The following is a 24949-nucleotide window of genomic DNA, read 5'->3' on the forward strand; positions in this document are numbered from 1 at the left end:
TGGACTCTCTGCATAGAGGAACTACGTCACTGCCTATGTCTATAAGAGAAAACAATTATTCCTGGGACTCCCTCAACAAATCACGAGGCAGACATGCCATATTGTCGCGATTCAAAACCAAAGTTTGGAGGCAAAACCTTTGCAGTGGTTTAAGTTAAGGTAGTTGATGTGAAATAACCTCTGATCTCCATCTTGCTAGCTACTATTTAGTATTTTATTCACGTGGATAAGGTAGTGACGTAGTTCCTCTATGACAAGAGTCCATCATTGAAACCAGACTCTAGTCACTGGGGGCGGGGCTTGGTGTGTGTGGGAAGCAGCCGCAAGACTGTTGCGTTTTTATACTTTGTCAATATTTTCATGTGAATTTGATTAACTGTGCAGCCCTACAGTTATGAAGCAGCTCACACCTGTTGTAGTAAGGCCCATGACGGAGCTCTGCAGTGGGCCTCCCTCCCTAACCCAGAACAGCCCGATGGCCTACCAGAGATTTCCTCTGTGGGCCTCTCACTGCCACTGTGACTAGCCTTGGTATTCAGAAGACACTGTGTCCGCTGTACCCCTCCCTTCCTCTATCTCTCCTACTGCCATCATTTCACCTCTCCTCCGCCTCGCTGGGCAGGAGTCATCATCACCCGGGCAACAGGGTCCCTCTTATCACTTACTTACCAGAGATGAGGTCATCAATAAGGGTCACTGTAAGAGAGATGAAGTGGACCTAGACTTCCTCTTTTACTGTCCTCTCCTCTGATTGGTCCAGTTACACCTCTGGCTTGTTTCCCTCTCTTCCTCATCCTTCATCCAAATACCTTCCTCTCTCTCACACTGAAATGATTGAAAAGCTTTCGTTGCCCTTTCTGGGATTTAAACATAAGTTATCCACATGGCTTTACTAAGTGGTATTTAGTTGCTCAGGCCTTTGTGTGGTCCATCAAGGCACGCACACACACACAATGAAGACAAGCTTTCAAGCCCACAGTTATCTGCAGGTGCAGTAGAGGAAATGTAATTTCCATGAAAAAACTGATCTGCTGGAACTTCGCTAGTGTGCAGAGTGAATCCAGCTGCAGTCTAAATCAATAGTCCCCTACCTGTGAATGAAGGCTCACTTGTGTGCTAGTTCTCAGATCCATCCCTCCCTCCCTCTGACTACAGACAGGAAGATCAAAGGTCAGCCAATCGGCAGCAGAGAGTCAGTAGAAGCTCATGTAGCTCCACTTTAAACATGTAGGATGCTTGTTAATTTATTCAGTTGTTTATAGACATTTAGTTTAAAACAAAAAAATTATACCCTTATTTTACCAGGTAAGTTGACTGAACACATTCTCATTTACAGCAACGAACTGGGGAACAGTTTCAGGGGAGAGGAGGGGAGATGAATGAGCCAATTGTAGGCTGGGGATGATTTGGTGACTGTGATGGTATGAAGGCCAGATTGGGAATCTAGCCAGGACCACCGGGGTTACCACCCCTACTCTTACAATAAGTGCTATGGAATCTTTAGTGACCACAGAGTCAGGACACCCATTTAACGTCCCATCCGAAAGACGGCACCCTACACAGGGCAATGTCCATTGGGATTTATTTATTTTTTGACCAGAGGAAAGGGTGCCTCCTACTGGCCCTCCAACACCACTTCCAGCAGTATCTGGTCTCTATCCAGGACCATCCAGGACCAACCCTGCTTAGCTTTAGAAGCAAACCAGCATTGGGATGCAGGGTGGTATGCTGCTGGCCTTGTGTGGCACCATTGTTGACAGAAACCTCCACAAAGTGTTCATGGAGCGACACACAATGTCAAATGAAACATGAAAATGTCAACATGGATGAACTAATGCCTGTGGAAATGATGTTTTTATATGCGTGTTATTCCATTCTCATGTGTGTGTGTGTTCTGATGTGTCTCTCCTTCAGATTTCGACTCAGGCCTTGGCATGATGACAGGCATGAACCCCATGATGCCCGGCCTTGGTTACGTGCCCCCACCCCCCCTGCCCCATGATCTACCCATCATCAAGGAGATCATTCACTACCAGAGCTGCACCCTCTTCCCCCCAAACCCAAGTAAGTCTATTGACCTCTTACCCCAGAAAGTAGATTTAATTTAAGCCACCAGCAACAAATCTATTGAAGTGATGGGGGCAACCCACATGCTAGCAGATGCTAGCAGATACCCATAGGCTTATAGTTATTGCGCTAATGCTAGCTAGCAACTTATTTTAAACTGCACGCAAAGGCATAAAAATAATATTTGATCATTCATCTGACTGGGGACGTAGATAAAGGGCCTCATTGCTAAAATCCCAAAGTATCCCTTTAAGTTGTAAAATACTGAACTTCCCCTTTAATAAAGAAGTCATATTTTTACTATATTACATTCTTAGCGTCTACCATCTCTATTACCTGAATACTGACTATGACTGAGACCACCATCTCTCTCCTCACAGTTCATTTATGCAGCCATAAGCCTTCTCTCCTCCTGCGTTGTAAATGCCAATATTGACTCCAGCGGTCTGGTCTAAAATGCAGGGGAAGGAAAAGGTGTCAAGGTCTCTGTGTAACTGATCTGGTCCAGGGAAGTTCTGCAGGGCCTTATCGTCTCCACATTACAATTCTGACAGCTTATAAACTCTCCAGCCTAGCAGTAGGTGTTATGGGTACACACCTTGTAGAGACAGACACCATGTAGACACACACAACTTGCAGACATACACACTGGTTCTTGTGAGAGACTGACTTCATAACTGACTTCATAGAGTGCGACACTATATACCCTCATTGTCCACTGATTGACCTACTCCCTCATGGTTTCCCCTAGGATTTGTTTCAGCAGCAGTGGCAAAGTCAGCTACCGCAGTGACAAAATGTTGCTGTTTTAAAGCCAATTTCCTGCAATTCTACATGTTTTGCCATGGTGCGGAGAGAACATTTGACAGTTTAAGTTAGTTTCCTGAATTTCTACACATTTTGTCATCGGGCTGAGAGAAAGAATTGCAGTTTTAAAGCTAATTTCCTGCAATTTTGCTGATTTCTGCCATGGCATATGCCGTGTTCTTATGCTTTCTGAGTGACTCAAACGCAGGTTACTGTTTTTTGTCATGGATCTTGTTCTGGAGGCAGCTCTGCAGAGTGGTCACTAGCTGGTACTGTCATAAAATCCGATTTTAAACCTAACCACACTGCTAACCCTAATGCCTCACGAACATTCGTCATCTTGGTAAGCAACTCCAGTGTAGATTTGGGCTTGTGTTTCAGGTTATTGTCCTGCTGAAAGGTGAATTAATCTCCCAGTGTCTGGTGGAAAGCAGACTGAACCAGGTTTTCCTCTAGGATTTTGCCTGTGCTTAGCTCCATTCGGTTTCTTTATTACCCTGAAAAACTCCCCAGTCCTTAATGATTACAAGCATACCCATAACATCATGCAGCCACCACTATGATTGAAAATATGGAGAGTGGTATTCAGTTATGTTTTGGATTGGATTTGCCCCAAACATAACACTTTGTATTCAAGACAAACAGTTAACTGCTGTGACACATTTTTTGCAGTATTACTTTAGTGCCTTGTTGCAAACAGTATGCATGTTTTGGAATATTTTGATTCTGCACTGGCTTTCTCCTTTTCAGTCTGTCAATTAGGTTAGTATTGTGGAGTAACTACAATGTTGTTGATCCATCCTCAGTTTTCTCCTATCACAGCCATAAAACTCTAACTGTTTTAAAGTCACCACTGACCTCATGGTGAAACACCTGAGCAGTTTCCTTCCTCTCCAGCAACTGAGTTAGGAAGGAGGCCTTTATCGTTGTAGTTACTGGGTGTAATTAAGTGTCACCATGCTCAAAGAGATATTCAATGTCTGCTTTTCTTATTTTTACCCATCTACCAATAGGTGCCCTTCTTTGCGAGGGATTGGAAAACCTCCCTGGTCTTCGTGGTTGAATCTGTGTTTGAAATTCACTGCTTGACTGAGGGACCTCACAGATAGTGTGTGGGGTACAGAGATGAGGTAGTCATTCACAGTGAGTCCATGCAACTTATGTGACTTGTTAAACAAAACGTTCCTCTACAATTTATTTAGGCTTGCCATAACAAAGGGGTTGAATAATTATTCACTCAAGACATTTCAGCTTTTCATTTTTTATTAATTTCAAACATTTTGATAACTTAATTACACTTTGACATTATTGTCTGACAAACAACTCCTCAATTTAATCCATTTTGAATTCAGGCTGTAACACAAGACAAAATGGGAAAAAAATATTTCTGCAGAGGCGCACTGTGAAGATGCTAGAACAATCCACATTTACTTTTCCACGGCAAACAAAACGAGCAATGAATAGAAAAAACAGATAACCCCATAGTAGAATAGTTTATCTGTTTACCTAGTTAGCTTGTTATGTGTTCTATTTGAGAGAAATATTCCTCTCAAGTTGCAAGTGTCATAAGGAGGGAAACATGCATTCTGACAAGCAGTCAATGCACAACAATTCATAATGCAAATTTTAATAGCAGCAGTTTTAATGGCATTAGTTAAAAAGAGGCGGATCCCAGCTTTTCATTCCTTCTTTATTGATTTATCAACTCCTTTAATATGTGTGAACTGCACCATTTTAAACCGTGTTTTTAGCATAGGTGATAATGCTTATTGCTAATAGCATACCTGATAATATGGACCATGCATAGGCTATATGCAAGGTCCAATCTGTTAAAATCATTTTAAGAAATAATTTTGACAAAATGTTATTGGGCTCATTTCTGGGAATGTAAAGGATATTTTAGATGGTGTCAGCAAAATGTAATTTTCATTCATTTTGAAGTAGAATGTCCTTTTAAAAAGTCACCAGAACTGTGCTTCTCGGTCTCTACGTAACAATTCTGATTGTGTGCGTGTTTGTGTGTGTGTTTGTGTGTGTGTCTGAAGAACACCCAGTGGGAGCTCTCCTTTAATATCTCTCAGAGATCTTTGTCTGGTGACTTTTTCAAAGAAAGCTCACTTGTCAGATTTGGAAGGGATCAATTTCACCCTAAACTAAAACAAAAGCAATTTTTCTCTCGTCAGTTGTTGGGAATTGAGGCTCCTTCAGAAAACATAAAACACAGTCTGGAGACACTCCCCCTCTCCTTCCTTAAGCACACAAGGCTTTCATGTTGTGTGTGTGTGTGTATATTTTCAATGTGAATATTCTTCCTGTCTCTCTCTCCCTCTTGCCAATTATGGTCTTCCCTCTCCCCCTTGTTTTTTCTCTCCTCCTCTCATCTTCTACTGTCTCTTTCCCCTCTCTCTCTTGCTCTCCCTCCTCTTCTCACCTACGGTCTTCCCCTCTATTTCTCCTCTCTTTGTCCGCTCCTTGTCTTCCCCCTCTCTTTCTCTCGCTCCCCTCTGTCCGCTCCTTGTCTTCCCCCTCTCTTTCTCTCGCTCCCCTCTGTCCGCTCCTTGTCTTCCCCCTCTCTTTCTCTCGCTCCCCTCTGTCCGCTCCTTGTCTTCCCCCTCTCTTTCTCTCGCTCCCCTCTGTCCGCTCCTTGTCTTCCCCCTCTCTTTCTCTCGCTCCCCTCTGTCCGCTCCTTGTCTTCCCCCTCTCTTCTCTCGCTCCCCTCTGTCCGCTCCTTGTCTTCCCCCTCTCTTTCTCTCGCTCCCCTCTGTCCGCTCCTTGTCTTCCCCCTCTCTTTCTCTCGCTCCTCTCTGTCCGCTCCTTGTCTTCCCCCTCTCTTTCTCTCGCTCCCCTCTGTCCGCTCCTTGTCTTCCCCCTCTCTTTCTCTCGCTCCCCTCTGTCCGCTCCTTGTCTTCCCCCTCTCTTTCTCTCGCTCCCCTCTGTCCGCTCCTTGTCTTCCCCCTCTCTTTCTCTCGCTCCCCTCTGTCCGCTCCTTGTCTTCCCTCTCTTTCTCCGCTCCCTCTTCGCTCCTGTCTTCCGCTCCCTCTCTGTCCGCCTCCTTGTCGCTTCCCATTCTCCCCCTCTCTTTCTCTCGCTCCCCTCTGTCCGCTCCTTGTCTTCCCCCTCTCTTTCTCTCGCTCCCCTCTGTCCGCTCCTTGTCTTCCCCCTCTCTTTCTCTCGCTCCCCCTCTGTCCGCTCCTTGTCTTCCCCCTCTCTTCTCCTCTCGCTCCCCTTCTGTCCGCTCCTTGTCTTCCCCTCTCTTTCTCTCGCTCCCCTCTGTCCGCTCCTTGTCTTCCCCCTCTCTTTCTCTCGCTCCCCTCTGTCCGCTCCTTGTCTTCCCCCTCTCTTTCTCTCGCTCCCCTCTGTCCGCTCATTGTCTTCCCCCTCTCTTTCTCTCGCTCCCCCTCTGTCCGCTCCTGTCTTCCCCTCTCTTTCTCTCGCTCCCCTCTGTCCGCTCCATGTCTCCCCCCTCTCTTCTCTCGCTCCCCTCTGTCCGCTCCTTGTCTTCCCCCTCTCTTTCTCTCGCTCCCCTCGTCCGCTCCTTGTCTTCCCCCCTCTTTCTCTCGCTCCCCTCTGTCCGCTCCATGTCTTCCCCCTCTCTTTCTCTCGCTCCCCTCTGTCGCTCCTTGTCTTCCCCCCTCCTCTTTCTCTCGCTCCCCTCTGTCCGCTCTTGTCTCCCCCTCTCTTTCTCTCGCTCCACCTCTGTCCGCTCCTGTCTTCCCCCTCTCTTTCTCTCGCCCCTCTGTCCGCTCCTTGTCTTCCCCTCTCTTTCTCTCGCTCCCTCTGTCCGCTCCATGTTTCCCCCTCTTTCTCTCGCTCCCCTCTGTCCGCTCCTTGTCCCCCTCTCTTCTCTCGCTCCTCTCTGTCCGCTCCTTGTCTTCCCCTCTCTTTCTCTCGCTCCCCTCTGTCCGCTCCTCTCTCCCCCTCTCTTTCTCTCGCTCCCCTCTGTCCGCTCCATGTCTTCCCCCTCTTTCTCTCGCTCCCCTCTGTCCGCTCCTTGTCTTCCCCCTCTCTTTCTCTCGCTCCCCTCTGTCCGCTCCTTGTCTTCCCCCTCTCTTTCTCTCGCTCCCCTCTGGTCCGCTCCTTGTCTTCCCCCTCTCTTTCTCTCGCTCCCCTCTGTCCGCTCCTTGTCTTCCCCCTCTCTTTCTCTCGCTCCCCTCTGTCCGCTCCTGTCTTCCCCCTCTCTTTCTCTCGCTCCCCTCTGTCCGCTCCTGTCTTCCCCCTCTCTTTCTCTCGCTCCCCTCTGTCCGCTCCATGTCTTCCCCCTCTCTTTCTCTCTCGCTCCCCTCTGTCCGCTCCATTGTCTTCCCCCTCTCTTTCTCTCGCTCCCCCTCTGTCCGCTCCTTGTCTTCCCCCTCTCTTTCTCTCGCTCCCCTCTGTCCGCTCCATGTCTTCCCCCTCTCTTTCTCTCGCTCCCCTCTGTCCGCTCCTTGTCTCCCCCTCTCTTTCTCTCGCTCCCCTCTGTCCGCTCCTTGTCTTCCCCCTCTCTTTCTCTCGCTCCCCTCTGTCCGCTCCATGTCTTCCCCCTCTCTTTCTCTCGCTCCCCTCTGTCCGCTCCTTGTCTTCCCCCTCTCTTTCTCTCGCTCCCCTCTGTCCGCTCCTTGTCTTCCCCCTCTCTTTCTCTCGCTCCCCTCTGTCCGCTCCATGTCTTTCCCCCTCTCTTTCTCTCGCTCACCTCTGTCCGCTCCTTGTCTTCCCCCTCTCTTTCTCTCGCTCCCCTCTGTCCGCTCCTTGTCTTCCCCTCTCTTTCTCTCGCTCCCTCTGTCCGCTCCTTGTCTTCCCCCTCTCTTTCTCTCGCTCCCCTCTGTCCGCTCCTGTCTTCCCCCTCTCTTTCTCTCGCTCCCCTCTGTCCGCTCCTTGTCTTCCCCCTCTCTTCTCTCCTCTCCTCCGCCCCTCTGTCCGCTCCTTGTCTTCCCCCTCTCTTTCTTCTCGCTCCCCTCTGTCCGCTCCTTGTCTTCCCCCTCTCTTTCTCTCGCCCCCTCTGTCCGCTCCTTGTCTTCCCCCCTCTCTTTCTGTGCTCCCCCTTGTCTTCACCCTCTTTCTCTCTCTCCCCTCTGTCCGCTCCTTGTCTTCCCCCTCTCTTTCTCTCGCTCCTCTCTGTCCGCTCCTTGTCTTCCCCCTCTCTTCTCTCGCTCCCCTCTGTCCGCTCCTTGTCTTACCCCTCTCTTTCTCTCGCTCCCTCTGTCCGCTCCTGTCTTCCCCCTCTCTTTCTCTCGCTCCCCTCTGTCCGCTCCTTGTCTTCCCCCTCTCTTTCTCTCGCTCCCCTCTGTCCGCTCCTTGTCTTCCCCCTCTCTTTTCTCTCGCTCCCCTCTGTCGCTCCTTGTCTTCCCCCCCTCTCTTTCTCCGCTCCCCTCTGTCCGCTCCATGTCTTCCCCCTCTCTTTCTCTCGCTCCCCTCTGTCCGCTCCTTGTCTTCCCCCTCTCTTTCTCTCGCTCCCCTCTGTCCGCTCCTTGTCTTCCCCCTCTCTTTCTCTCGCTCCCCTCTGTCCGCTCCTTGTCTTCCCCCTCTCTTTCTCTCGCTCCCCTCTGTCCGCCCCATGTCTTTCTATTCATTTTCTCGCTGTCACTTTTGTGTTCCTCATGAAAGGCAGAGTCTCTTCAAGGAAGGATATCTTTAAAGCCCTACTTCAGAGGAAGCCTATTTATTCTCCAGATTAAAGTTATCACAGGGCTGCTTGATGAGCCTCTCTTTTTGCCAAATAGAAAGACATCTGCTCAGCCATTAGTTAGTGAATCATTGTGACCGTTGGAGGACTAGTGGGGGGCCAGGAGGAGGATGGGCTATTTTAGACCTCAACCTGAAGACGATGAAACAGAGTATTCGAGGTAGATTAGAAAATAGTGATATAGGTGATGAGGAGAGAAAATAGATTACATCTACTAGGACAATAAAAGAAAGAAAGGAATATAGAGAGAATAAAATAAAGGTCAGAGTTGAAGGGTCTGTTTTCTCTTATTTTTGTAGAGATCCAAGCCATGTCATCTTTTTTTCAGCCCTTCACCTGTATGTTTGTGTGTGGTCCAGGGGCGTGTGAGGGTTAGAGGAGCCTGGTGAGTCAGTGGCCCTGTCAGCCACAGGTCAACAGGCTGCATATGGTGGCCATCACAGGGAGCAGGACCTCCAGGCTACCCTGACACTATACAGCCCCTCACACTGACCTTGATCTGAATAACACCTGCAGGGGCTCTCTCTCTCTTTATCTCTGTCTCGCTCTACTTTCTTTCACTCGCCCTTTCTCTCCCTCTGCTCTCTTTCACTCCCCCTTTCTCTCCCTCTGCTCTCTTTCACTCCCCCTTTCTCTCGCTCTGCTCTCTGTCACTCCCCCTTTCTCTCCCTCTGCTCTCTTTCACTCCCCCTTTCTCTCGCTCTGCTCTCTGTCACTCCCCCTTTCTCTCGCTCTGCTCTCTGTCACTCCCCCTTTCTCTCGCTCTGCTCTCTCTCACTCCCCCTTTCTCTCGCTCTGCTCTCTTTCACTCCCCCTTTCTCTCGCTCTGCTCTCTCTCACTCCCCCTTTCTCTCGCTCTGCTCTCTCTCACTCCCCCTTTCTCTCGCTCTGCTCTCTTTCACTCCCCCTTTCTCTCGCTCTGCTCTCTTTCACTCCCCCTTTCTCTCGCTCTGCTCTCTGTCACTCCCCCTTTCTCTCGCTCTGCTCTCTGTCACTCCCCCTTTCTCTCGCTCTGCTCTCTGTCACTCCCCCTTTCTCTCGCTCTGCTCTCTCTCACTCCCCCTTTCTCTCGCTCTGCTCTGTCACTCCCCCTTTCTCTCGCTCTGCTCTGTCACTCCCCCTTTCTCTCGCTCTGCTCTGTCACTCCCCCTTTCTCTCGCTCTATTCTCTCGCTCTACTCTCTTTCGCTCTTTCAATCGCTTTGAGCCGTTCAATTCACGTCTATCTAGCCCCCTCTTTCCTTATTTTCCTTCTCCTGCTCTTCTTTTTTTTCTCCTGCCTCCCTCCAAACAAAGGTTCCAAAAGAGACATTGACTGGCTACAGTAGGCTAGCCATGACCAATGCTAGCTGTCTTTTTGTAGCTCAACAGTAGCCAGCATATTGCTAGTATGTTTACTATTGAAGGTTTAATATTGTAAATAACTTTCTCTAAAAGAAATAAGCTCAGCGAGTAGATTGATGGGTGCTTCTTTTTGCTCTGGGCAGCTCGTGTAGGCTGTGTGAAGTCATCAACTATGTACTGATCCAGGAGTTGGAACTCGTATGTGCTGTGTGAAGTCATCAACTATGTACTGCTCCAGGAGTTGGAACTCGTATGTGCTGTGTGAAGTCATCAACTATGTACTGCTCCAGGAGTTGGAACTCGTATGTGCTGTGTGAAGTCATCAACTATGTACTGCTCCAGGAGTTGGAACTCGTATGTGCTGTGTGAAGTCATCAACTATGTACTGCTCCAGGAGTTGGAACTCGTATGTGCTGTGTGAAGTCATCAACTATGTACTGCTCCAGGAGTTGGAACTCGTATGTGCTGTGTGAAGTCATCAACTATGTACTGCTCCAGGAGTTGGAACTCGTATGTGCTGTGTGAAGTCATCAACTATGTACTGCTCCAGGAGTTGGAACTCGTATGTGCTGTGTGAAGTCATCAACTATGTACTGCTCCAGGAGTTGGAACTCGTATGTGCTGTGTGAAGTCATCAACTATGTACTGCTCCAGGAGTTGGAACTCGTATGTGCTGTGTGAAGTCATCAACTATGTACTGCTCCAGGAGTTGGAACTCGTATGTGCTGTGTGAAGTCATCAACTATGTACTGCTCCAGGAGTTGGAACTCGTATGTGCTGTGTGAAGTCATCAACTATGTACTGCTCCAGGAGTTGGAACTCGTATGTGCTGTGTGAAGTCATCAACTATGTACTGCTCCAGGAGTTGGAACTCGTATGTGCTGTGTGAAGTCATCAACTATGTACTGCTCCAGGAGTTGGAACTCGTATGTGCTGTGTGAAGTCATCAACTATGTACTGCTCCAGGAGTTGGAACTCGTATGTGCTGTGTGAAGTCATCAACTATGTACTGCTCCAGGAGTTGGAACTCGTATGTGCTGTGTGAAGTCATCAACTATGTACTGCTCCAGGAGTTGGAACTCGTATGTGCTGTGTGAAGTCATCAACTATGTACTGCTCCAGGAGTTGGAACTCGTATGTGCTGTGTGAAGTCATCAGCTATGTACTGCTCCAGGAGTTGGAACTCGTATGTGCTGTGTGAAGTCATCAACTATGTACTGCTCCAGGAGTTGGAACTCGTATGTGCTGTGTGAAGTCATCAACTATGTACTGCTCCAGAAGTTGGAACTCGTATGTGCTGTGTGAAGTCATCAACTATGTACTGATCCAGGAGTTGGAACTCGTATGTACTGTGTGAAGTCATCAACTGTGTACTGCTCCAAGAGTTGTAACTCGTATGTACTGTGTGAAGTCATCAACTATGTACTGCTCCAGGAGTTGTAACTCGCATGTGCTGTGTGAAGTAATCAACTATGTCATATTGCCCAAATACAAATAGCATGACATTTACGCTTGTGGTCTTCAATGGTTGGCGACAGAGCAGGTAAATGTTGAACTGGAATGCGAAGATGCCCTGAAAATGTACTGTCGGGCCATTGACTGACAAGATCCACTGGTCCGACCGACACGTTTTTACTGGTCCCGGGCCGGCGGGCCATCATTATTATCAGACCCTGCACACAAAAGAAAATAAATGAATGTTCTAGAAAACAATAGGCTAAGTGGATTTCGACTCCACATTATATGGGACATGCAAATTCATGCTCTCTCCATCCAAGTAGAAGTTTGACTACAACCACAGTGCACACACCCAGGTACCGAGAGGCAGGACACATGGCAGACTGTCAAACCAGCAGTCTTTTCCTGTCATCGCTCACTTTGTGACTGACAGGCGCCTGTCCTATCAATAGATCGCTAGAAGATGCATATTGTTCATTCTAGGCGCATAGTGCACTATCAGACTTTTTTTCTGACTAGCAAATTGAAAGGTAGTCTAGTTTAATTTAAGGCTGAAAATGAGTCTGTAATTGGCTGTATAGACAACAGCCGGCGCGAGTGGAAAACACTGATGATGGATCTTAACATAAGTATAGGTGTGTGTTTGTCCCAGCAAGCAGAGTGGACGGTACAGGATGGCCGTTATTGTCTTGTTTCACAGAGATTTCAAGGAAAGAATGGAGAGCTCTATTGTCATTAAGCTACCGGTTATTTCCCATTCTATATGTTGTTTGGTAAAGTCAATATGGCTGAACACAGGCTAGCAGAAAGTTTATGGGTGAGCCCTTCAGGCTTCTTGGCTTCTGTGTTGGCCTCATCTCCCGTTCAACAGGATTGCCACAGTGGCCAGTGGCATTGTAAATTCACCTGACACGGGCGCTGTCTGTTGTGCTGTGGTGCTGAACATCAGCTCCCAGGATACCAATGTTGCCTCTATCCATGGTGCTGAAAATTCCGATTGGCACTATCTCCTTGTTGACAAGTAGCCACCATATTTTGCGTTCTCCAGTGTCACTCCCACCATTCATACTCTTTCCGTAGTAGAGACCACCCCCACTGAACCTAGAAAATACATGCACATTGGGTTTTAAAAGCAGACTTTCAGATCATACAGCCATCGGCTAAATCAAATCAAAATCAAATCAAATGTATTTATATAGCCCTTCTTACATCAGCTGATATCTCAAAGTGCTGTACAGAAACCCAGCCTAAAACCCCAAACAGCAAGCAATGCAGGTGTAGAAGCACGGTGGCTAGGAAAAACTCCCTAGAAAGGCCAAAACCTAGGAAGAAACCTAGAGAGGAACCAGGCTATAAGGGGTGGCCAGTCCTCTTCTGGCTGTGCCGGGTGGAGATTATAACAGAACATGGCCAAGATGTTCAAATGTTCATAAATGACCAGCATGGTCAAATAATAATAATCATAGTAGTTGTCGAGGGTGCAACAAGTCAGCAACTCAAGAGTAAGTGTCAGTTGGCTTTTTCATAGCCGATCTTTGAGAGTATCTCTACCGCTCCTGCTGTGTCTAGAGAGTTGAAAACAACAGGTCTGGGACAGGTAGCACGTCCGGTGAACAGGTCAGGGTTCCAGCAGTCCTGGGACAGGTAGCACGTCCGGTGAACAGGTCAGGGTTCCAGCAGGTCTGGGACAGCAGGTCTGGGACAGGTAGCACGACCGGTGAACAGGTCAGGGTTCCATAGCCGGAGGGAGAACAGTTGAAACTGGAGCAGCAGCACGGCCAGGTGGACTGGGGACAGCAAGGAGTCATCATGCCAGGTAGTCCTGAGGCATGGTCCTAGGGCTCAGGTCCTCCGAGAGGAAGGAAGGAAGGAAATAATTAGAGAGAGCATATTTAAATTCACACAGGACACCAGATAAGACAAGAGAAATACTCCAGATGTAACAGACTGACCCTAGCCCCCTGACACATAAACTACTGCAGCATAAATACTGGAGGCTGAGACAGGAGGGGTCAGGAAACACTGTGGCCCCATCCGATGAAACCCCCGGACAGGGCCAAACAGGCAGGATATAACCCCACCCACTTTGCCAAAGCACAGCCCCCACACCACTGGAGGGATATCTCCAACCACCAACTTACCATCCTGAGACAAGGCCGAGTATAGCCCACAAAGATCTCCGCCACGGCACAACCCAAGGGGGGGGCGCCAACCCAGACAGGAAGACCACGTCAGTGACTCAACCCACTCAAGTGACGCACCCCTCCCAGGGACGGCATGGAAGAACACCAGTAAGCCAGTGACTCAGCCCCTGTAATAGGGTTAGAGGCAGAGAATCCCAGTGGAAAGAGGGGGAACCGGCCAGGCAGAGACAGCAAGGGCGGTTCGTTGTCCACACCCCTGGGCCAGACTACACTTAATCGTAGGACCTACTGAAGAGATGAGTCTTCAGTAAAGACTTAAAGGTTGAGACTGAGTCTGCGTCTCTCACATGGGTAGGCAGACCATTCCATAAAAATTGAGCTCTATAGGAGAAAGCCCTGCCTCCAGCTGTTTGCTTAGAAATTCTAGGGACAATTAGGAGGCCCGCGTCTTGTGACCGTAGCGTACGTGTAGGTATGTACGGCAGGACCAAATCGGAAAGGTAGAATAATGTCGAAGGACTTTAGCTGAACAACAGTGGCACAGTCTGGTTCTCTGGAAGAGCTGAGCTTTGAAACAAGCTTCATATCACTGACGTTATAACATAAGAGGCCTTGCTCTTGCACAACAAGGCTCTGCCATAGATCCCTAGCAGGGCAGAGGCGTCTCAGAGTAGGAATGCAGATCTAGGATCAGGTCTCCCCCTGTCAATATCTAAAAGGGCAAACTGATTCTAGATCAGCATTCCTACTCTGAGATGGGTTATGAATACAGGCCCTGGTGATTTAGTTCTGTCCAGAGCAGTAGAGCCCCATGTATGGTTCAGTGAACTCATCTGTGTTCAATTAATCAGGTCTCTCAAGCAATGAACCATTCACATGAGAGAATCAACCAGCTTTTGGCTAAGAGGATGCATTTGTGTTTATCCCACGATAGTTTTCACATTAACATTAGATATCAATAGAAAAGTTATCCAAGCGTATTGCTGTATGTTTTCGTCATTATTGCTACTCGTTGGTCATGGGAGATATTTCCAAATGTAATTTTTCAAATAATACTTTAATAGATTTTCCCAGCATGAAGCCTCTGAATTAATCAGATGGATATTGTATAACATACATTACAGCCTGCACATTGCATTATGATAACAGTACTTCTGAATGCATAAATCAATTTCACATTATTCTTTCACTGTAGAAACACTAGTTTTATATTGTTGTAAATCCAGACTGAATATTTAACTGCTTCTTTAATGAGGTTTTGATTGATTTATGGGACCCAGTTTGTAGGTGGCATGTGAACCAAGGTTATTATAGTAAACTGTAACGAAAACTAATCATGAGAACTATTTAGTAAATTGAAATAAAATAATTAACAAACCCGTTTGAAAAATGATAACTATGCTGAAACGATTGTCTGACTCCAAAACGAACAAAAATCAAATAACCATTCATTGTTTTTTGGGGGGGTTGAATGAGTGTGTTAAGCTTTTTTAAGTCTTACGTTTTCAAGGTTCTGGTGGGTCACATTGAGATTGACTTTATCATTTAAAGGTTGACTCAGCGAGACGACGTTGCCACGAGCAGCACTGCAGATAATGGATGCGTTTGAGTGGTAAGACTAAAGCATCCGGCTATAGACGAAAGTCGGGAGAGGTGCATCTGTGACAGCCGAAAGTCTGATACTAATCTGGTTTTTCTTCAGCAACGCTCAGATCAACAGTGTCTGGTTTGGAGATGACATAACCTATTACAAAAGCATGTCTGTTATACCAAATAAATGGCCAAATAAATGCAGTCTTTACCACTCACGCCGGCTCTTGTCTATACAGCCGATTAGTTATTTTGAGCCGGATCCTTTTTCCACTTAAATTAACTAGTCTACTTTTCAATTCGCTAGTCAGAAAGTCTGCTGAGCCTTCTCCCACTAGAATGATATGCATCTTCTAGCAATCTATTGATAGGACAGGCGTGTGCACTGTGGTCTTGCTCTTGTGACTCCTGTGGCTGGCTGGGTGCAGTGCAGTGCACGCTGACACGGTCGCCAGGTGTACCGTGTTTCCTCCGACACATTGGTGCGGCTGACTTCCGGGTTAAGTGGGCATTGTGTCAAGAAGCAGTGCGACTTGGTTGGGTCAGTTTGGGGGATTTAGCTTATTTTGTAATTATCATTAACTAAAATAACTGATTAGTTAGCAACGCTTATAATAATCTGGCTAGCTTTTAGAAGTGCTAGTGCAAACAGATTGTATCAGTTAGCAGTGCATTCAAAAGCATGGTGATGTTAACTAGGAGATGCTAGCCAGGAGATTCTGGACATTGCTATAAAAAAAAGGCTAACTAACGCCTTTAACTTCTATGGGCTAGCGTCCCACCTGCGGGACACAGCCAGTGAAATATCAGGGCGGCAAATTCAAAAACAACCAAATGTCATAATTCAACTTTCAACTTACACTTCTCCTTGATGTAACCACATTGTCCGATTTCAAAAAGGCTTTACAGCGAAAGCAAAACATTAGATTATGTTAGGAGAGTACATAAACAAAAATAATCGCACAGACATTTTCCAAGCAAGGACATGTGTCAGTAAAACCCAAAACACCGCTAAATGAAGCACTAACCTTTGACGATCTTCACCAGATGACACTCCTACGACATTATGTTACACAATACATGTATGTTTTGTTCGATCAAGTTCATATTTATATCCAAAAACAGCATTTTTCATTGGCGCGTGATGTTCAGAAAATGTATTCCCACCAAAACGTCCGGTGAATGTGCACATCAATTTACAAAAATACTCATCATAAATGTTGACAAAATATATAACAATTATTTAAAGAATTGTAGATGGACTTCCCCTGGATGCAACCGCTGTGTCAGATTTTAAAATAGCTTTTACGGAGAAAGCACATTTTTCAATATTCTGAGTACATAGCTCAGCCATCACGGCGAGCTATTCAGACACCCGCCAAGTTCGGGGCAACCTAAACTCACAATTAGTATTACAAATATGCTCTTACCTTTGCCGATCTTCATCAAAATGCACTCCCAGGACTGCTACTTCCACAATAAATGTTGTTTTTGTTCCAAATAATCCATATTTATGTACAAATACCTCCGTTTTGTTCGTGCGTACAGATCACTTATCCAAAGGCATAACGCGCGAGCGTGGAACGAGAGACGAAAAGTCAAAATGTTTTATTACCGTACTTAGAAGCATGTCAAACGCTGTTTAAAATCAATCGTTATGGTATTTTGTACGTAGAATTGCGATAATATTCCAACCGGACAATAGCATATTCATTCAAGAAGAAAAAGAAGGAACGGCGTGCTCGCTTGACTGCGCATATCCAATCCCTTTGTTGCCAGGCAGACCACTCAGTAACTGAGCTCCTATTATCTGCCCAGTGACCGGAAAATGCTCAAACCACTTTCTGAAGGCTTTAGACAGCCAATGGAAGCCTTAGGAAGTGCAGCGTCACCCCACAGACACTGTAGCTTCGATAGAGAATCAAAAGAACTACAATTCTCAGACTTTCCACTTCCTGCTTGAATTTTTCTCAGGTTTTTGCCTGCCATATGAGTTCTGTTATACTCACAGACACCATTCAAACAGTTTTAGAAACTTAAGAGTGTTTTCTATCCAAATCTACTAATAATATGCATATTCTAGTTTCTTTTAAATTGGGTACGTTTTTCATCCGGCCGTGAAAATACTGCCCCCTAGCCCAGACAGGTTAAACTCAGGTCAAATTAATACTTTATCATTCATAGTGTCCCAAGTTTACGGTTAGTTCTCTGTATTGATGCCTCTCTATTCTCATCTACAGACCTTCCCTTTCCGGCCATGAGGGAGCGCCCTCCCGGTTGTAAGACTGTGTTTGTGGGTGGTCTGCCAGAGAACGCCACCGAGGCGCTCATCGTGGAGGTATTTGGCCAGTTGGGGGAGATCATCGCAATCCGCAAGAGCAAGAAGAACTTCTGCCATATCCGATTTGCCGAAGAGTTCACTGTGGACAGAGCCCTCTTCCTGTCTGGTACATTTCCTACATTTCCTTTTAAACTTCATGCTGTGTTGTGCAATAAATGTCCTCCCTCTTCCGTCACAGACCTTAACTATGTTGGTCAATGAGGAGACCACAACAGGTGTTGTGCAGTAAATGTCCTCTCTCCTAATAGTTCTAAATGAAGGAAATTAATCTCCAGTGGTCGTCCAGTACTAATCTCCAGTGGTCGTCCAGTACTAATCTCCAGTGGTCGTCCAGTACTAATCTCCAGTGGTCGTCCAGTACTAATCTCCAGTGGTCGTCCAGTACTAATCTCCAGTGGTCGTCCAGTACTAATCTCCAGTGGTCGTCCAGTACTAATCTCCAGTGGTCGTCCAGTACTAATCTCCAGTGGTCGTCCAGTACTAATCTCCAGTGGTCGTCCAGTACTAATCTCCAGTGGTCGTCCAGTACTAATCTCCAGTGGTCGTCCAGTACTAATCTCCAGTGGTCGTCCAGTACTAATCTCCAGTGGTCGTCCAGTACTAATCTCCAGTGGTCGTCCAGTACTAATCTCCAGTGGTCGTCCAGTACTAATCTCCAGTGGTCGTCCAGTACTATTCTCCAGTGGTAGTCCAGTACTAATCTCCAGTGGTAGTCCAGTACTAATCTCCAGTGGTAGTCCAGTACTAATCTCCAGTGGTAGTCCAGTACTAATCTCCAGTGGTAGTCCAGTACTAATCTCCAGTGGTCGTCCAGTACTATTCTCCAGTGGTAGTCCAGTACTAATCTCCAGTGGTAATCCAGTACTAATCTCCAGTGGTAGTCCAGTACTAATCTCCAGTGGTAGTCCAGTACTAATCTCCAGTGGTAGTCCAGTACTAATCTCCGGTGGTTGGTAGTCCAGTACTATTCTCCGGTGGTTGGTAGTCCAGTACTATTCTCCGGTGGTTGGTAGTCCAGTACTATTCTCCGGTGGTTGGTAGTCCAGTACTATTCTCCGGTGGTTGGTAGTCCAGTGCTAAGCTCCGGTGGTAGGTAGTCCAGTGCTAAGCTCCGGTGGTAGGTAGTCCAGTGCTAATCTCCGGTGGTAGGTAGTCCAGTGCTCATCTCCGGTGGTTGGTAGTCCAGTGCTCATCTCCGGTGGTTGGTAGTCCAGTGCTCACCTCCGGTGGTTGGTAGTCCAGTGCTCATCTCCGGTGGTTGGTAGTCCAGTGCTCATCTCCGGTGGTTGGTAGTCCAGTGCTCATCTCCGGTGGTTGGTAGTCCAGTGCTCATCTCCGGTGGTTGGTAGTCCAGTGCTCATCTCCGGTGGTTGGTAGTCCAGTGCTCATCTCCGGTGGTTGGTAGTCCAGTGCTAACCCCCTAGAGGTTAGTAGTCCAGTGCTAACCCCCTAGAGGTTAGTAGTCCAGTGCTAACCCCCTAGAGGTTAGTAGTCCAGTGCTAACCCCCTAGAGGTTAGTTGTCCAGTGCTAACCCCCTAGAGGTTGGTAGTCCAGTGCTAACCCCCTAGAGGTTGGTAGTCCAGTGCTAACCCCCTAGAGGTTGGTAGTCCAGTGCTAACCCCCTAGAGGTTGGTAGTCCAGTGCTAACCCCCTAGAGGTTGGTAGTCCAGTGCTAACCCCCTAGAGGTTAGTAGTCCAGTGCTAACCCCCTAGAGGTTAGTAGTCCAGTGCTAACCCCCTAGAGGTTAGTAGTCCAGTGCTCACCTCCGGTGGTTGGTAGTCCAGTGCTCACCTCCGGTGGTTGGTAGTCCAGTGCTCACCTCCGGTGGTTGGTAGTCCAGTGCTCACCTCCGGTGGTTGGTAGTCCAGTGCTCACCTCCGGTGGTTGGTAGTCCAGTGCTCACCTCCGGTGGTTGGTAGTCCAGTGCTCACCTCCGGTGGTTGGTAGTCCAGTGCTCACCACCGGTGGTTGGTAGTCCAGTGCTAACCCCCTAGAGGTTGGTAGTCCAGTGCTAACCCCCTAGAGGTTGGTAGTCCAGTGCTAACCCCCTAGAGGTTGGTAGTCCAGTGCTAACCCCCTAGAGGTTGGTAGTCCAGTGCTAACCCCCAAGAGGTTGGTAGTCCAGTGCTAACCCCCTAGAGGTTGGTAGTCCAGTGCTAACCCCCTAGAGGTTGGTAGTCCAGTGCTAACCCCCTAGAGGTTGGTAGTCCAGTGCTAACCCCCTAGAGGTTGGTAGTCCAGTGCTAACCCCCTAGAGGTTGGTAGTCCAGTGCTAACCCCCTAGAGGTTGGTAGTCCAGTGCTAACCCCCTAGAGGTTAGTAGTCCAGTGCTAACCCCCTAGAGGTTAGTAGTCCAGTGCTAACCCCCTAGAGGTAGTCCAGTGGTAGTCCAGTCATAATCTCCAGTGGTAATCTCCAGTGCTAACCCCCTAGTGGTAGTCTCCAGTTGTAATCTCCAGTACCTGTCCCACTAGTCAGGTCTCTTCATATTTTATCTCCTTTTCCATCAAAGCTTTTATATGCCAGACACATGCCATCTTAAATCTCTCTCTATATGCAAACTGGCGTAATATATCACAGCCCGACAAAGTACATTTAACACTGGCCTCTACAATAATATCTTATGCATTATTTATTCTGTGTGTGCGTGTCTGTGTGGTGTCTATTTGTGCATATGTGTGTGTGTGTAGTGATAGTTAAAACTGGTTTCATGAGAAACAATAAGTAGCAACTTGAGTTACAAAACCATGATGCATCTGCAAAAATCAACTATGATTCTGAAGACTCAGATGCATAGTTTTTGGTAAAGTGTCTTATTTATTTTCACCCCAAATTCTCATTACTGAAATGGGTCCGGATTTAATTCTCTGGTCATTTTACTTTAGAAAAATATAAAACACCAAATATATTGCTGCTGTTTGTCCATAAATCCTAAAAATATTATACTAGTAAAAGTTTATTACACTATATTTATTACGTAAAAACAGTGTCTGGGGACATGTCTCATTACCGTAAAACTTTTTACAGGAACTGGAAAAACTCCAATCAGTTTTTAGACAGAATGCATCATGGGTAAGTAAAAGTGTCTGCATTCTGTCTGCCCCCAGGGGGCAGGACGGAGTTTGGGAAAGCCTGATCTAGAGGAGAGGTCCTTAGATGAGCACAAGTTCATTTATTTGCTCTTATGCCTTCAGAATGAGGTTCTTATTCTCAAACACTCCCTTTACCCCACTTGACCTCACATTATGGCCAAAAAATTCTAATTGGGAAAAGTTAGAACTATTACCTTACCAACATGGCGACATGAATGGGCTTTAGTGATGTGGTCAATTGTTTGCTGACTCTCCTTTTTTTGCAGATTCTCATTACCAAAATGGGAACCTTAATATCAGTAATACTAATTCTAATGTATAGACAATGGGTGTGCTGTGCTGGTAACTTCAATTATTTACTAGGACCACTGCTTTTACCGATTTTGTATCGATTTTTTTGTAAAACGGTTCAATTGAGTACAGGTTTAACTGAATGAACAACATAGACAGAATGCAGTATGGAATTGTATTAAATAGTTTGAGGTATGGCAAGTGAGATAACATGGGTAAATTGACATGTAAATAGATCCCAAGGTATAAATCCATTTGTTGAAAGGAAAGTCATAATTGTATGAATTAGCCCGTATGTTAAACAGCAAGCGTGAAGAATGTGCGTTCTTGTGCCATGCTTATAGGCTACAAGGTAAATAGGTGAATGACCTTCCACACATGGGAAATAGGAAAGTGGAGAAGAACGAGACACTGTGCTGATGATACGTTAGTTTTCATTACCACTACGCCTGTATAATAGGAACCAGAGTGAATTATGTTATGCTGCTTAATGAAGTTAAACAAGCATTCAGACCAGTCTTCCTGATTTGAACTTATTATTTGATAGGGTTTGTCAAGAAATATGGGGTGTATAAACCCCATTTAATTTACTTTAAGCCACAATCTGCAATTTGAGCAAAGAGCAACCCTGCCACTTAAATTAGGATATGCCCCATTTTGACATGTGTACCTGGTTTAGCACTTACTTATACTGTTATTTGATATCATAAGCCAGTTTTTGGTCCGTATCTCACATATTTAGATACTTTGTTAGGCATTTGCCCATAAGATCCCATTCAATCCAGAAATACATCTAAAATACCTTACAACCACACATCTACGTCATAGTACACCAATATTACCTTTAAAGACCTTGGATCATTTATTGCTTAAAAAAATGAGTAACTTTGTTTTATGCTTACGTTCACTTTTGACTCTTGAAAATACATGGATGTAGTTACAGTACTATACTGAAATAAGGGGTATTTTAGTCAATTGCATTAAGAGTAGTGCTTTTAGTATTATGCAAGTCTGATGTATTGGGTTTCTGAATCTCTGATAGAGATCAGTACAGTTTTTCAATGACAAACTATGCAACTCTGGGCAGGTGAGATTTTGTCCATAAGACAACTGTTAATTCATGTTGACTAGTATTCCTTCCATTTGTTATGTGCATTAGCGACTCTCAACAAAAAAGAAACTTAGCCAAGTGATCAGTTCTTCTCCCTACAGTCTCTTTTCCCTTTCTCTTACTCAATTTCGTTCCCACCGCTCCCATTAGGCCTACAGAAATATAATGTATCTGATGGGATACACAAACTAAACTGTAGACAAGCTACATTCCTTGCCAAATCACAACAGCTTTATCACAAATTCAAAATGGGCTGGTTGATTAAAAGTAGGGAAGTATGTGTTCCAACCACGAGCTGCAGGTTTGGAATAATAGATGTGGCTCGTCTATTTCAGGCTTTTTTGTGAACTGCTGTAGTGTGCCATTTTAGAAAAGGTTACAGCCCCCTAAACCTCGGCAGGTTCCAGACTGAAATATGCAACAAAAACATTGTTTTGATGAAGGCAAATAGCGTATTTATTAGTCTAGTCTATTAGTCTATATCAACTGCAGTCATTTCTATAATCAGTACCTTTGTTCTCCAACTGTTAATGGTGATGATGTGTGGTAAATAATTAGAAATCTGCTCCGTATCCCCTCTGACAGCGGTGCGTTAGGTAGGCCTATTTGTAAATAATGTTGGCTTCGTGGTGATGATCGGGACCTGTTGGTGGTAGCTTTGTGATAACTCCACTGTGATGAACATTTTGTGGAGAATTTGTTTTTCTTAAAGTTTTGTTTTAACATTAACCCCCCCTTGAAAAATGCATAATATCTTATCAATAAACACAATAATGATCAAATAAATAAGTACAGATTAGAGGTCGACCGATTATGATTTTTCAACGCCGATACCGATTTATTGGAGGACCAAGAAAAACCCCGATACCGATTAATCGGCCGATTTTTGTATTTATTATTATATATATATATATATTTATTTATTTATTTTTTGTAATAATGACAATTACAACAATACTGAATGAACACTTATTTTAACTTAATATAATACATCAATAAAATAAATTTCGCCTCAAATAAATAATGAAAAATGTTTGGTTTAAATAATGCAAAAACAAAGTGTTGGAGAAGAAAGTAAAAGTGCAATATGTGCCATGTAAGAAAGCTAACGTTTAAGTGCCTTGCTCAGAACATGGGAACATATGAAAGCTGGTAGTTCCTTTTAATTTTAACATGAGTCTTCAATATTCCCAGGTAAGAAGTTTTAGGTTGTAGTTATTATAGGAATTATAGGACTATTTCTCTCTATACGATTTGTATTTCATATACCTTTGACTATTGGATGTTCTTATAGGCACTTTAGTATTGCCAGTGTAACAGTATAGCTTCCGTCCCTCTCCTCGCTCCTACCTGGGCTCGAACCAGGAACACATTGACAACAGCCACCCTTGAAGCAGCGTTACCCATGTAGAGCAAGGGGAACAACTACTCCAAGTCTCAGAGCGAGTGACGTTTGAAACGCTATTAGCGCGCACCCGCTAGCTAGCTAGCCATTTCACATCGGTTACACCAGCCTCATCTTGGGAGTTGACAGGCTTGAAGTCATAAACAGCGCAGTGCATTGCGAAGAGCTGCTGGCAAAACGCACAAAAGTGCTGTTTTGAATGAATGCTTACGAGCCTGCTGGTGCCTACCACCGCTCAGTCAGACTGCTCTATCAAATCATAGACTTAATTATAATATAATAAACACACAGAAATACTAGCCTTTGGTCATTAATATGGTCTAATCCGGAAACTACCATCTCGAAAACAAAACTTTTTTTTCTTTCAGTGAAATACGGAACCGGTCCGTATTTTATCTAACGGGTGGCATCCCGAAGTCTAAATATTCCTGTTACATTGCACAAACTTCAATGGTATGTCATAATTACGTAAAATTCTGGCAAAATAGTTCACAACGAGCCAGGCAATGAACGCAAGAGCAGTGACACAATTTCATATTAGCAGGTAATATTAACTAAATATGCAGGTTTCAAAAAATATATACTTGTGTATTGATTTTAAAGAAAGGCATTGATGTTTATGGTTAGGTACATTGGTGCAACGACAGTGCTTTTTTCGCAAATGCACTTGTTAAATCATCACCCGTTTGTCGAAGTAGGCTGTGATTCGATGAGAAATTAACAGGCACCGCATCGATTATATGCAACGCAGGACACGTTAGATAAACTAGTAATATCATCAACCATGTGTAGTTAACTAGTGATTATGTTAAGATTGATAGTTTTTTATAAGATAAGTTTAATGCTAGCTAGCAACTTACCTTGGCTTCTTGCTGCCCTCGCGTAACAGGTAGTCAGCCTGCCATGCAGACTCCTCATGGAGTGCAATGTAAGGCAGGTGGTTAGATCATTGGACTAGTAACCAGAAGGTTGCAAAAACGAATCCCCAAATCCCCCCTGAACAAGGCAGTTAACCCCCGTTCCTAGGCCATCATTGATAATAAGAATGTGTTCTTAATCTGACTTGCCTAGTTAAATAAAGGTGTTAAAAAAAAAGTAAAACAGCAAATCGGTGGCCAATAATACCGATTACCGATTGTTATGAAAACTTGAAGTCGGCCCAAATTAATCGGCCATTCCAATTAATCGGTCGACCTCTAGTACAGATCCTAATACAAGTGATCCAAGAGGACATTTTGTGAAAATGACTTTTTTTTTTTGTCAAATGTGAGTTTTGTGAGACTGGCCCGTGTGTGTAGCCGTCTCAAGTGACTTGGCCTAGCTATTCTCTTCAGTAAGAATGGATAACTATCCCATACATTATGTCCACCACCAGTCCCACAGACCACCATTCTAGTTACAGTTTAGTGGTCCATCGGCCTAGTGGTCCAGCAGCACAGAGCTCTCCAGTCTCCCTATGAAATATTGAATCACATCTGGGAGCCTGAAGCAAAGAGTAGAGTTCATGTGAGAGCGCCGTTTTCACCCAGGGTCATTTGAGTGAATGAGCGGCAATGGAGAGGAGGAGGAGTGAAAGAGACTGAAGAGTGAGACAGCAGAAAGCAGGAGGGAGAGAAAGAGAAACCGATAGGAGCGGGAG

The 24949-nt window shown here is 45.6% G+C and overlaps 1 protein-coding gene across 6 annotated transcripts in view; it reads left to right on the forward strand.

Moving 5' to 3' along the window:
• The window catches only part of LOC115169747 (ecto-NOX disulfide-thiol exchanger 2), a 313601-nt gene that overhangs the window by 234442 nt on the left and 54210 nt on the right, over nt 1–24949 (forward strand). For 5 of the 6 annotated variants that reach the window (XM_029725675.1, XM_029725682.1, XM_029725696.1 and 2 more), the window contains 2 exons: nt 1915–2064; nt 17309–17515. In XM_029725675.1, coding sequence (XP_029581535.1) covers nt 1915–2064; nt 17309–17515 — 357 coding nt within the window. The remainder of the gene's footprint in view (nt 1–1914; nt 2065–17308; nt 17516–24949) is intronic. The other variant, XM_029725704.1, reaches the window with a different exon arrangement.

Source organism: Salmo trutta, chromosome 3 (genome assembly GCF_901001165.1).
Source record: "Salmo trutta chromosome 3, fSalTru1.1, whole genome shotgun sequence".
NCBI classification, from domain to species: Eukaryota; Metazoa; Chordata; class Actinopteri; order Salmoniformes; family Salmonidae; genus Salmo; species Salmo trutta.